Below are 14,434 nucleotides of genomic sequence, written 5' to 3'. Positions count from 1 at the left end.
TCTATTATTCCAAACAAGCCCATTAGAATCACACTTCGAGTCCTGCTGGTGAGGGAAATTCTTGGAAGGACCCTAAATGGCTTCACAACGGAGTATCATGATCACCAGAAAAACCAGTAAAGTTATTTGAGGGTTGTGACTTTTAGATCCATCTCCCTGGGCTGCCGGAAAGGGAGAGAGGCCAGAGAATGAATCCTATCACCAATGGCCAATGATTTATTAATCATGTCTATATATTTAAACTTCCCTAAAAAATCTTTAAACAACAGACCTCCAAGAGCTTCCAGGCTGGAACACATCTCTGTTGGGAGAGTAGTATGACCAAGGATGGCATGAAGCTCTACAAACATACCCACCTCATACATTGTGCTACACACATTTTTTATTTTGTTGTTACTAAGCTGGATCCTCTATAATAAAAAGTAGACATCAAGTGCTATTGTGAATTATCAAACCTCAAAAAGGGTAACGGGATTACTCCAACATATGCCCAAATCCAACTTAAACAGGGCCCCTGCAACTGGCATATGCAGTGAAGGCAATCAACAGAACTGGACCCTTTTACTTATAAGGTGTTAACTACTTCTGACTACTATCTTAAGTGAACTGAAATGTACGACATTTGGATAGAAGAACTGCAGGACTTCCTGGTACAAAAAGAAATCAACCAAAACAGTAAAACACTGCAACTAACCTATTTTTAGGTTCCTTTACATTATAGGAATTACGGTTGACACTATTGGGAGGATACACAGTAAAGTTATCGTTGGAACTGGCATCTTGTTCTTCCTCCTCCTCCTCTTCATCTGTCCGAACAACTGCTTCAGAAAGGTATCCATCTTCCTCCCCTTCTTCATCTAGTGCACACTGGGTGGAACCTCCCCAAGTTGCCATTGTTCTAGTGATTAAGAATCATAAAAGATGTCATCCTGCAGATGAACTAAATACTTTGTCACTTACTAGATGCAGCAACCATACCAAGGTACTTCACAAAGTTTGTGGAAAATGGAATAAAAATATAAGTTTACTCTGAGGAAAAAAAAAATTGGACCTATGCATATGACAGATCCTCTTAAAACTCATGAAAAACATGTATTTTTTTAAAAAACTATACATTTTAATGTAAAAAAGAGAGAGATTTACTCATTTATTTAAAAAGCAAGCATTCCAGAGAGAGATTAGGAGAAAGAGAGAAAGGTATCTGTTGGTTTGCTCCCACAAACATCTGCAATGGCTGCAGCTGGACCCATCAATTGAATTTGTTCTGAAGAGCTACCAAAACTGAATAGTTATCCTAACGGAAGTCACAATCCCAGATGCATGGTTCTGAAGCCAGAACCCTGTAAAAATAACAGGTAAGTAGGGGACTTCAATTGTGGAATGGTAGATTAAGACAGTGCTTTCAAGGCCAGCAACCTATATCACAGTACTATTCTGTTTCCTGCTAAAGTGCCCAGGAAAACAACAGAAGATGGCTCAATACTTAGAATTGCTGGCTATTGACTCTGACCTGGTCCAGACCTGGCTGCTTTATTCAGGCCATTTGGGGCGTGAACCAGCAGATGGGAGATTTCTATGCATCTCACTCTGTTGCTGTTTCAAAGAAGTAAATCTTTAACCAACAAATAAGAAAAAGGAAAAAGAAATTCATCCTCTTCCCCAAATAAAATAGATGTATAGTATTTAGAACAGATTGAAATACCATTTGATAAGATACATATTGAAATTCCAAGAATAGAAAGAATTCTAAGACAGTGAGACTTCATACAATGTTCTAAAAACATCATCATAGGATATGGAAAGTTAAAGTCACAACAAATGCGAACTTCATCATTTTAGATCAAAACATCACGACATAGCTAATTAACTGATCTAACAGACGAACAGCTCTTTCACAAATAATCTAAACATGAAGTTTCAAACAAACTATTGTTCTATAAAATGTGTTTAAGAGTCTCAGAAACCATACAAACAGTATACAATATACCAGAAAAAGGGCTATTTCTGGTCTAACACAAAACATTACAAAATATTCTCCTAGTCTTTTAATAAGTTTCAATATTAACTAAAAATGTAAGGTTATAAACACAAGAAACTCTGTACTGCCACTGGTCAAATATCATACTAATTTAATAGGAGAGTATATAAAAAGCTGTTGCTATGAAAAGTCAGAACAGAAAGTGCCTGGATTCAGTTATATTGGATCACAAAAATCTTACTTAAACACGAGCCTCACTGAACTAGATTTGTGCTGTGGTACAAAAGGAAAGAGTGGCTACCTTGTATACATGTTTTAGGTAGATTATATAAATATAGATCTATCTATATACGCATATATACACATTAAAAGATTTACACAACATTCTTACTTCTCTGTTCTACTTTGCTGAGGAGTACACACATTCTCCGATCCATCACTTCTCAATGACACAGCCACTGGAGATGTGGTTTCAGCTAGACCTTGCCTCCTCTGATGCTCAGCCATCAGAGCTTCAAGCTGTTTTCTTCTCTGCCGCAGCTCTTCCCTTAACATTTCATGTCTTCGCATTTCTGACCACAACTGTTTTTTAAAAACTCAGAGTCAAGTAAATACTTGAATTTGTATTACTCTATTATCAATACCAACAAAGCTTTCCAATCTCATTTTATTCTTTTATACAAGATATTCATGAAGATAAAAATAATATTTTCAGTGAATAAGAATTACACAATCACAAATTCTTAATGGATGTAAGTAGCACACAAATAAATACAAGTTATTCAGAAGAGTTCTATTTTTTCTTACCAGATTTTAATAAAACGCCACACCTTTCTAACTGAAATGATTACTACTTGCTGCCCCTTCTATAATTTTATCAAGTGTATTGCTATTTAAGAAAAATCCCAATATCCATTCCTATAGAAAAAAAAAGTTATTCCCCAGCTAAGACACACAAAACTATCATTTAAAAACACGTTTAGATTTGTTTATGTTCTTATACTAGAACTTAAAATATCAACATAGCAACATACCTCATTATCTCCTACTGAAGCATCTTCAGCCTCAAAGCCAGATTTGTTTATACTGGTCTCATTTTCATTAACAATTGGTGTTGAAGTAACAGTTGGCATGTATTTTTTTGTGGGGCAATTACCCACACTAGAAGCTGACAGCTAAAAAAAATGGTTTAAAAACTATTATGTGGTATTAAAACAAATTATACTAATTAAATAAGTACAATTTTATTTTTCTAGACCCTAATGCCGTATTTTGATATTACCAGAGAACAACTGCCAACATCATCCAAAAGTACAATCAATGAGAACAGGCTAAAGGTGATAAATAGTAACCCTGAGAAACACCAGACACAACAGACAGTAAGACTTCTTATATTTAACCAACCCTGGCATAGACTCCTCTGGACATTATTTACATTTGGGATAAGGAGAAAACTGAATTAAATAAAGTGGTAAAGCAAGATTGTGGAAAATCAATGCTTAATTTAGCCACACGTCATTTGATGTTTTTAACTTCTGACAAAAAAAAAATCTAAAGAACAAAACTAACCAATAAGGAAAAAAAAATTTTTTTTAAATAAGGAAATAAGAAAGAATTGTTCTTCTCTTCCTATAGTAGTCCTTTACCTGAATATCATACATTGTCAAAGATAGCTTAAACTCTGTTCAATCTCAAAAACCCATTGTAATTAAGCAAAAGTACGTATATGTAATATACATACTATACCTGTTAATGTTACTTAAAAAATGTACGAAAATGTATGGCACTTGTTATGTAATTTTGGATAATGAAAGATGGAGGTGCTGATTTGTGAGTGCGTAAATTCAAATTATAACATTTTAAAAAGTGTTAGACATATCCTCAATCTACAGCTAGCTAATTCAAAAAGTGGAAGAATGGGGGCCAGCATTGTGGCATAGTATGCTAAGCTTCCGCTTGTGAAACTGGTAACCCCTATGTGCTCCTGTTTGTGTACCAGCTGCTCTGCTTCTAATCCAGCTTCCTGCTAATCGCAGAGAAAATCAGCTGAAGATGGCCCACTTGGGCGCCTGCACCCAGACACTGATTCTAGCTCTTGGCTTTGGCCTGGTTCAGCCCTGGTCATTGCTGATAATCTGGCGAATGAATCAATGAATGGAAGACCCATCTGTGTTTGTCTCTCCCTCCCTGTAACTCTTTGAAATGAAATAAATGTTAATAAATAAATTATTGATGATGACTCAATTTCTGTGTGCAATCTTTGCTACTGGAAATTTACAAGTAAGATATGCCCTCTAAAAACATTTCTGTAGACTATTCGCTTCATCCATTATAAAATTATAAATCTGTCACTACAATCAAAAGACATGGTACTTCCAGGTGATATCAAGTTTGTTTAGTCAAACTGAAAGAAATAAATCTACCTACCTGTAGGTCAGGACATGCCTTTTGTAGTGCTTGAATTTTTTCTTGAATCTCAATGAGTTTCTTTCTTTCTTCCTGCAACTGCTTTAGTTCTCTCTGTTGCTGCTGCAGTTTAGCCTCATAAAATTTCTCTCTGTAATGAAGTTGATATTATATTGCAGACTCCAATGAAATCTGATGACAGCATTTAGCACAACACAATACAGCACCTAGTTTTTATTAAATGCAAGCCTAAAGCTCAATATACCTGGCCTTTTCATTTGCTCCAGCATCTTTCTGTGTGTTGTTGGCATTTCCTCTGGTGTTATTGGAATTGTGCTTGGTGTCTTCTTCTGCGGGGTAAAAGTCATCCACATTTGAAGTATTGGCAGAGATAACTCCTTGAGCTGCTTCATCCTCCTAAAACAGCATCATTATATTAAAACATTTGGATTATGCAACCTGTATCTTAATAAAGAACATTAGGCTGTAAAATTTACATCACACAAAAGATTAAGGCTGTAGAAGCATATGATTTCTGTAAAAAACTGAAATTTAACCTCTAGTCATGGCTAGAAATGGAGGTATTAAAACTAAAATGAGCACACTTCAGTTCCAAGTTATCAACTATTCAGTGATAACAAAAACTATCTTTTCTTATTCTGACCAGACGCTAGCTATAAACATCAGCTTCCTGGAAAATATGAAGAAGCTAACTGTACTAGTGGAGCTCACCTCTCACTCTTACCCTGCTAATAACTATCTTATTCTCTCACTGTGATCTTTGGATTTGTCAAGTAAGTACCAACACTTACAATACATGTGATACTAAGACTATAAATACCTCAAAATCTGTCATGACTACAGGAAAAACTAGCCATGTTCCTACCTTACCACCTGCAGATCCATGTTATCGGCTGAAATCAATGTAAATACCGCAATGGGGATAGGGATGGGGAAGAACTCTCTTTTCCTAAAAATATTTAACTCTACAGACATATTTACTCATGCTTTGTCTTATGATTGTAGTTGCTGTTTTTATATTTAGAAATATCTTTGTAATTAAAACCATGATGAGTTAGCAGTGACTCCTAATTACATAACCTTCTAATCAATTTAAAGAGAAATGGTATCATTTTGGTGTTTGCATTAATTTAAAGATGGACTTAATCCACCATTCTAATGGACAGGAAGACTGGAAATCAAGAAGAAGTTGCATTGTTAAGTACTTTCACACAAAAAGTGAAAAATCTAGATTCGTCATTTCTGACCCACCATTATCACTCTGGTCAGCATATCTGAGAAAAAGATTCAAATGGACACAGAACACATGATATAATGGTGTTCAAAAATTACAAAACTAGTATTTGATTTAGAACCTGCTTTAGGGGCTGGCATTGTGGCATAGAGGTTTAGGCCACCACCTACAACAGTGGTCTCTCATAAGGGCCAAATTGAAACCAGCCTGCCACACTTTCAAACCAGTTCCCTGGGAAAAGTTGAGGAAGATGGCCCACAAGCTTAGGCCTCTGCACCCATGAGGGAGACAGGACGGAGTTCCCAGCACTCGGCTTCATCTTGGCCCTGGCCAAGCTATTTTAGCCATTTGGTGAGGGAATCAGGAAATGAAACTGTCTCTGTTTCTCTAAGATGCCTCTCAAGCAAATAAATGAAATTTTTTTAGCTAAGTTTTCTTGTATGTCCACTGTCATGATTAAAGTTCAAAACGTAAAAACAAACAAAAAACCACAAAGTTGTTCCTATTCTTCATTATGTAGTCCGTGTTTCCTAATTAGGTAGCCTTGCAGATATGTTTTGGACTGTATAAGCAAAACCAAACCAAACCAAAACAACACATTTGACTATGTATATATGTTGGCATATATGTAAACAGATGTGTTTATGTACCTTTTTCACCTCAACAGCTTTTTAGGAAGAAAACCCAAGCCAATTCTTCTAATTCTTAAATGTGACTTAATAGCATATCAACATAATAAAATGAAACTGAGGGTAAGAGGAAACAGAATCATTCCTAAACCATTGAATGCACTCATTTTGGACCAGCACTGAAACGTCCATTACAATGAAAATGCACTGGTGTGGGTATGTGACCAAGTCAGTTAGGACACCTGTATTCAACGTCAGGATACCTGGGTGCAACGCCTGGCTCTGGCTCCTACCTCCAGTTCCTGCTAACTGAACAGTGGAGCACAGCACTGACAGCCCAGGTGACGGTTCCTTCCCCCGTATGGGAGACGTGCTCTTTTTCCAGCTCCCAGCTTAGGACCAGCCCAGCCCAGGTGGCTGCAGGCATCTAGGGAATGAACCAGTGGACGGGAGTATTTTCTGTCTCTAATTTTTAAAAGTTAAAAAGTACGTAAGCGCTGACAAAGCAGCTTCTTTATTCTTGAAAAATACAAATATACCAAAAATCTTGCAAGAATGTTCACTATAATGTTCTAGAAGCAGTGAAAAATTAGAAATTATAAAAGTATACATCAATAAGATGTTGCATAAAATTAAGATCTAGTGTAAAATAATACTCAGGAGTATGACATGATTTATAAAAAAACCTTGTGTTTTAAAATGGGGAAATGCTGATATAAAAGCATAGAACACATCTATCAAAATAGAACTTGTATTCTTCATAGTGAAGATATGAATGGAGCTGACAGGCAACAGAAGCACATTTACCTCTGAACAATTTAAAACAAGTAGCACTTCAAAATAAACTGAATTAAACAAGTTTTTCATTCTGACAAAAGAAAAAACCCTGCTTTCCTGTAGTTTTCTATATGTGGTTATCTTAACGTGTGATATTTTATATTTTTTTTATAAAAAAAATTGTTTCCTTTACTCACTAGGCTACCATGCCGGGCCCACAGATTGCCTTTCACAAGTTGTAAGGATCTCAGCCTCCGATATTAGGCACTCAGAGTTCTGGCTCTGAGAGTGGTATAATCCTGGAAACTATCACCTCTTCTGTTCAATCTCTAACTATTTAAACGTTAAAATGACCTTAACAAGGTCAGGGTAATCAGCAAAACAAATACAAAATAAAGCCAGTGCCTTTTTTTTTCTAAGTTATGTTGGTATAGTCAAATCTGTTTCTCTTTTATCTATAGTGGCTTCTGTATTAAGGAGGTGTGACAGAGATCATATAGCCCACAAAGCCAGCTAACTCATCTTCTTAGAAAAAGTCTTCTAAATCTCTGATGTAAATGGCATGTAAAGTACTAAACTTTTTTTTAAACATTTATTTATTTTTATTGGAAAGGCAGTTGCAAAGAGGAGAGACAGAGAGGAAGATCTTGCATCTATTGATTCACTCCCAAGGGGCTGCAACAGCTGGAGTTGAGCCAGGAGTTTCTTCTGGGTCTCCCATGTGTGTGCACGGTCCCAAGGCTTTGGGCTGTCCTCGACTGCTTTCCCAGGACACAAGCAGGGAGCTGGATGGGAAGTGGGGCTGCCGGGATTAGAAACAGTGCCCATACGGGATCCCGGCATGTGCAAGGCAAGGGACTTTAGCCGCTAGGCTACTGCGCCAGCCCAGTACTAAATCTTTAAACTTGGCACATACAAAATAAATAGGTGCTAGTATAATTACCAAAACACATAACTTTTCAGTAAGACTAGCATTTGACAGAGAACTTCTCTGAAAGCAGTGTTTACCTGTACCATAGCAACGAGATCTTGTAACTGCCTAAGTTTCTGTTTTGCAGCCATAAGTCTATTGATCTTCTGCTCAAATTCAGCATCTTCTGGAGGCTCATCAACCAGACTGCTCCTGTGACTAGATAATGAAGCTCCACTAGCTCCCTCCTCTTCCGCTTCCTCCTCCTCTTCGTCATCATCTTCACCTTGTACAACATGCATCCCCTGTTCTCTATTATATCTACAGTCTGCTGAAAACAAATAACACTGATATCAATAATTGTCTTAAAAACCTGAATATTAATGAAATCTACTTCACAAGGAGTGAAATGGAAACCTTATTTGTGAATATACTCAATCATACCTAAAGGAGGAGGCATGTTTATCGTCCTTATGTTGGCAGCAGATCTGTTGTTAATTTCACAATTAGAATTAACTGACCTCCCATCTCTATTATTAGAAACACATTGTACATTACTGTTGCTGCTCACTTCATTCCAGGTAGCAGCTACCTGTGAATTTCTAAAGAAAACAATCTGAAATTATTTACAGTTAAAAAAGGAAAAAATCAGTTTTAGAACTGTGACAAAATATTTCCAAACTCAGACCATAAACAGCTATTCCTTTTAAATTTAAATTATGAATAATCAGCTTCTGCTTCTCATTAACTTCTGCATACAATATCTGGAAATTTAAAAAAGACATCTGAAAATCAAAATTACACCAAAAATACTGTAAGAAAATGAGAAGTTAAACACTTACTGCTTACTTGCATATGGACTAACAAACAGCAGATTTACTAACTAGACTATACTCAGTACCTTCCTGTTTTTCTTTAGCAAAGTTGATAACAATGACCAAAGGAGCAAGCTAACAGATAAAAGGTGAAAAAAACAAAAAACAAATAATAATCACTGCATGAAGGTATTTTTCTCCCACATTAGGATAAAGATACTGCAAATAACAAAAAAATGTTCTTACCGAATGTTAGTAACAGGTTCTGAATTTTCATGCTCAGAATCATATTCTGATTCTTCAGTTTCTTCGTCTTTTGTGTTTTCGTTTACAGCATCTGTCATCATATCTGATGTTTGTTCATAATAATGAACTAATTCTCTTAGCTCATTCAATCTCTTTCGAACTTCATTTAACTTCCTGATAAAAAAAATATAATACTCATATTAGCAAACTAAAGCACACTATTTTCATATAATAGCACCCAGTACAAAGCGTAGATGTACCCAAATTTCCAAGGCATCATCTGTAAAGCAATGAGTTTAATTTTAAGTATTTCTTACTCAAAAAAAACTTTTTTATTTATTTTCTTGGAAAGACAGATATACAAAAAGAAGGAGATGCAGAAAGATCTTCCATCTGCTGGTTCATTCCTCAAGCAGCTACAACGGCTACAGCCTAAGCCATTCGAAGCCAGGAGCCAGGAGCTCTTCTGGGTCTCCCATGCTGGTGCAGGGTCCCAAGGCTTTGGTCCGTCCTCAACTGTTTTCCCAGGCCACAGCAGGGGGCTGGATGGGAAGTGGAGCAGCCAGCACACAAACCAGTGCCCATATGGGATCCCGGTGTGCAAGGTGAGGACTTTCGCTACTAGGCCCCATCATCATTTTATTTTCTAATTTTTAATGTAAAAGCATAAAAAATTTCATTATGATTGTTCATTTTAAGCACATGAAAATGTTAGCAGAAATTTTTTTTAAAGATTTATTTATTTTTAATTGCAAAGTCAGATATACAGAGAGGAGAAGAGACAGAGAGGAAGATCTTTAGTCTATTGATTCACTCCCCAAGTGACCTCAACAGCCAGTGCTGCACCAATCCGAAACCAGGAGCCAGGAACTTCCTCCAGGTCTCCCATGTGGATACAGGGTCCCAAGGCTTTGGGCTGTCCTTGACTACTTTCCCAGGCCACAAGCAGAGAGCTGTATGGGAAGTGGGGCTGCCAGGATTAGAACCAGTGCCCATATGGGATCCCGGCATGTGCAAGGCGAGGGACTTTGGCCACTAGACCAATGCGCCAGGCCCAGAAGAAAATTTAATGTCAAAATATTTCTAAGTTTCTTTCAAACTAAAGTAATAAATAATTTAAATACTACTTCTCAGGCCAAACAGTTATGTATACACTACTGAACATTTACAAATGGTTTCCAATCTGTATGTATAAGGCTCTAAAAGATCTTTACCAGAAGTAGCAAGTATGTTGAGTTTTATTAATATTTATTTACTCATGATACCTAGGGAAGTGCCTGTGTGGCTAAGTTTCTATTCTCATGTGATTAGTTCCTCAGGCTAACCAACTGGTCAGAACCAATTAAACCCAACATGGCCTGAACAACTGTCAGAAAACATCAAACTTCATTATAATCCAAATTCCATGCAGACACTCCAGCCATGCCATGACAGTTAACAATTAGAATGATGACAACCCAAAGAGCTCACAAATAGACAAAAAGAAGGTGGCTCCCAATTCCAGAACTGCACTTCTTTTTCCAGAACAATGACTATTCCTCCCCTAGTGTTATACTGCCCTCTACCTAGGACTTCTCAGACCCAACAGGTTAAGATAATCTGTGAGCTAAATTCCCGTTTTTCTACTGTTCAGCTACTGGAAAAGAAAACAAACTTGTGCTACTTAAATTAAATTTTATCTTCATTACCAGCTTTGTGACACCCAAGAGAAAAGGACACTTCGTTGAGTCTCCCTCGCAAGACCAGCAAACAATTTATTACCTTTATTTATTTCAGACAGAAAAAGCTCCTGTCTGTTGGTTTGGTCTCCCAAAGCCTGCAATGGTGGAGATGAGTCAGGCTGAAGCTGGGCATCAGGAACTCAAGGCATGCCAGCCACATGGCTAGCAGAGACTCAACCACTGAGCAATCAATTGCTGCCTTCCAGGGTGACTAGGGAAGCTCGAATTACCAATAGAACTGGGACTTGAATCCATAATCTAAGATATGGGGTGAGGGCATCCCAAGTGTCATTATTGTTAAACTAAATGTGCACCCCAAGTTTGTTTTGACCTAGGACCAGGAACCATGCTATTGGTTTTTAAATCTTTATAAACCTTTGCAAACTGGTTATCCTACTAGCTAAAATTTTATTCATTAGGAATATTTTGTAGATAAGGAAAGGCAGGCTTAGTAAGGGTAAGTTATTTGTTCAGCACTCCTACAGAACAAGGGGAGAGAAGTAACCTGGCCCACAAGCTGTATAGACTTGAAAATCATTTGGTCAGGCCCTGCCAAGGCAACCACAGGCAGGACATGAAATTCAATAAATCTATAGAAAGTTAACTTTAAATTGGCAAATTTTTATGATCTGTGAATGATGGTATAAATATCCAAAAGGGCCTTGGATAGTAGAATAAAGGTTCCCACCCTGACCCAGAGCAGAGTTCTAATCTCTTGAATACATAAACGTTTTAACTAGTCCTGGTTATTTTTCAAAGTATTTGAAAGACAAGAGGGGCTGGCACTGTGGTTTAATGGGTCTGTGGTGACAGCATCCCATACGGGTGCCAGTTTTGAGTCCCGCCCGCTCCACTTCTAATCATGCTTCATGCTAACTGCCTGTGAAAGCTCTGAATGCTTGGACCCTGAATCCAGGTGGGAGAGAAGAAGCTCCTGGTTCTTGCCTTTGTTGGAAGTAAACCATAGAAGAGGGAGTCTCTCTCTTCTTCTTTCAGAAATATATTTATTTTTATTTGAAAGGCAGATTTTACAGAGAAACACAGTCAGAGAGGTCTTCCATCCACTGGTTCACTTTCCAAATGGCTGCAATGGTCGGAGCTGAGTTGACCAAATAGCCAGGACACTTCTCTGGGTCACCCACGTGGCTGCAGAATCCCAAGGCCTTGAGCCATCCTGCACTGCCCTCCTAGGCCAATAATAGAGCGCTGGATTGGAAGCAGAACAGCTGGGACACAGACCAGCATCTGTATGGGATGCTGGTGTCTCAGGCTGGAAGATTAGCCTGCTATGTCACTGGGCCAAACATTCCCTCCCCTTCTCTTTGTAACTCTGCCTTTCAAATAAATATATAAATAAGTCCTTTAAAAAAAAGTTAACTTCAAAATTCACAGAAATTACCTGTTATGCCACATTTCTCTTTAAATCTCAAGGAATGCACATAATATACCCTTTTTGAACACATCAATTAAGCATATTTATCATTAAAGCATTGTTTTCCAAGATTTTTCAACACACAAGAAATCACACCAATTATCCCTGTTATTTACTTCCAATCTATAAGAAAAGTAAATATTTTACTGGAGTTTTTCCGTTGGATTTAGATGGCCATCGTTTTCACTCTCATTTTGAGAAACCAGAGAAGCAGCAGGATAAGGAACAGATGGTGTAAGACTATTGGATTCTCCATTGACAACCGGTGCTAAGCCTGCAGGAGCTGAGCAAGCCGAAGTTGTACCTCTCTGGTCCCCGTTCCTTTGAGATGCTGAAGAAGGCACAACTACAATAAATAAATACATACATACATAGATACATAAATAAGCATAAATAAACAACCATGACAACAAGAAACAATTATTTACAATATGCTTGGTAAAAGTCATTAACATCTTAAAATCTGTATGTTGCAATTTTAGATAATACACCCAAGCATTTGTTTTGAACATATCAAAAAGACATACAGAAAACATTTTTACTTTTTTCTTTTACAGATTTTTCTCATTTTTACTCAAGGCAGAATTTGTATGTGTAAATGGGTAAAAGAGAAAAGAAATAGAGAAGACAGACATCAATCTAAATTAGTACTATCCACTGGAAATGCAAATACTCTACAATATACTTGGTTCTGGGATAAGTTAAATGGGTTAAATATGTGCAATGTCAACGATGGACAAATTTTTACAGGATATTCCTAGATAACTGTGTGTCCTAGAGTTGTTCCAACCACAAGACCACCAAAATGGTCCAGAGAACCATGCTTGTACTTTTACTGTTCCAGGAAACAAAGCAGAGTGTTAGCATTACTCTCCATCTCCCCCTCCCCCTGTAATTCTTGACTTCCAAATAACACCTTTTTAAAAAGTAGTTTCTAAAACAATTCTAGAAAGTTCCAAGAAACAAACCTGAATTGGCCACATAATGACTATCACGCCTAATCCACACAAATGAAGTGAAGTATAGACATTGTACTAAGTATTGTAAGTAATCTAGAGCTTATTTTCAGAGGATGAGAAGACAGGTATAGGTTTTGTGAAAATACTACAGCATTTAACATAACACACTGGAACATTTGAGGATTTTATTATCCATGGAAGATCCTGGAACCAATTCTTGGTGCATACTGAAGTCCTACACTATACTTTGCATCCCCTAACTAATACTTCTAAAGAATATTTACTTACATGATGAATTGTTTAGATGCTGATCTCGAAGTGTATGAAGTTCTCCAAGCAATTTGTCCATCTTTTGTTTTTTTTCCTGTAGCACTCTCATTTTGCTAAAAAGTTGGACCTTCTCCTCCGGTAAATGTTCTGAAACGGATGGATTCCTGCTTTGGGAAACTTCTCTAGTTAATGACAGACTTTCTGCTTGTCGTCTGTTGTCCGGAACAGCTGGAGGCTTATTTTCAGAAAATAAAGAAGACAAATTAAAACTAAAGCAATTAAAAAGTTAAAATTAAAATTAAAGCATTTACATTCTCAATTTAGAAATACATATAATTTGTTAAAGATTTACCTATTTTTTACTTGAAAAGATTTATAAAGAGGAGGAGACAGAGAAACAGCTTCAATCTGCTAGTTCACTCCCCAAATAGCCAGAACAGCCAGAGCAGAAACAGTCTGAAGCAAGGAGCCAAGGCACTTGAACGGGTCTCCCGCATGAGTGCAGAGGCCCAAAGACTGGGCCATCCTCCACTGCTTTTCCAGCCCATAAACAGGGAGTTAGATAGGAGGTGGATCAGCCAGGACAAGTGGCACCCATGTGGGATGCCAGTGCTGAAAGGCAGACTAGTTTGCTGAGCCACCACACTACTCATATAAGCATTTTTTTTTTTGAATAAAGAGAATATTTGCCTTGGCTTTGCTAGCAGATAAGTATATACCCTTACAAATCCCAAAATAAGTACTTTTTTCTGATACACCACTACAAACATATATGAGGGAACTTCCGCAAGTTTGTGGACAAATGGAATTAAAAGATAACACCTGTTTCCCATGATCTTTCTGAAGATCACGTTCTTTGCATTCACTGGATATCTAGTATTTCCTAGAACCAAATGAAGTGCTAAGAATGCCTTGGGTTATGCAGATTAAACTTCTGAAGCTCTCATTTTCTCTCTTGCTATCATTCTAGACCACCATCATAAACTTTATTTTCCTAGATTTTTTTGTAGCAGTTCATTTGTATGTTCTTCTATTT

The 14,434-nt window shown here is 37.3% G+C and overlaps 1 protein-coding gene across 9 annotated transcripts in view; it reads right to left on the bottom strand.

Moving 5' to 3' along the window:
* PCM1 (pericentriolar material 1) overlaps nucleotides 1–14,434 on the bottom strand; it is a 90,187-nt gene that overhangs the window by 47,146 nt on the left and 28,607 nt on the right. For 6 of the 9 annotated variants that reach the window (XM_058669883.1, XM_058669886.1, XM_058669890.1 and 3 more), the window contains 10 exons: nucleotides 13,417–13,633; nucleotides 12,317–12,515; nucleotides 9,017–9,190; nucleotides 8,400–8,557; nucleotides 8,054–8,286; nucleotides 4,650–4,801; nucleotides 4,406–4,535; nucleotides 3,013–3,153; nucleotides 2,370–2,560; nucleotides 695–898 (listed from right to left, as the gene is read on the bottom strand). In XM_058669883.1, coding sequence (XP_058525866.1) covers nucleotides 695–898; nucleotides 2,370–2,560; nucleotides 3,013–3,153; nucleotides 4,406–4,535; nucleotides 4,650–4,801; nucleotides 8,054–8,286; nucleotides 8,400–8,557; nucleotides 9,017–9,190; nucleotides 12,317–12,515; nucleotides 13,417–13,633 — 1,799 coding nt within the window. The remainder of the gene's footprint in view (nucleotides 1–694; nucleotides 899–2,369; nucleotides 2,561–3,012; nucleotides 3,154–4,405; nucleotides 4,536–4,649; nucleotides 4,802–8,053; nucleotides 8,287–8,399; nucleotides 8,558–9,016; nucleotides 9,191–12,316; nucleotides 12,516–13,416; nucleotides 13,634–14,434) is intronic. The other 3 variants (XM_004597818.3, XM_058669885.1, XM_058669889.1) reach the window with 1 other exon arrangement.

The sequence above is a fragment of the Ochotona princeps genome, chromosome 11 (assembly GCF_030435755.1).
Source record: "Ochotona princeps isolate mOchPri1 chromosome 11, mOchPri1.hap1, whole genome shotgun sequence".
In the NCBI taxonomy this organism is placed as follows: Eukaryota; Metazoa; Chordata; class Mammalia; order Lagomorpha; family Ochotonidae; genus Ochotona; species Ochotona princeps.
This window is presented reverse-complemented; position numbering and strand designations above follow the sequence as displayed.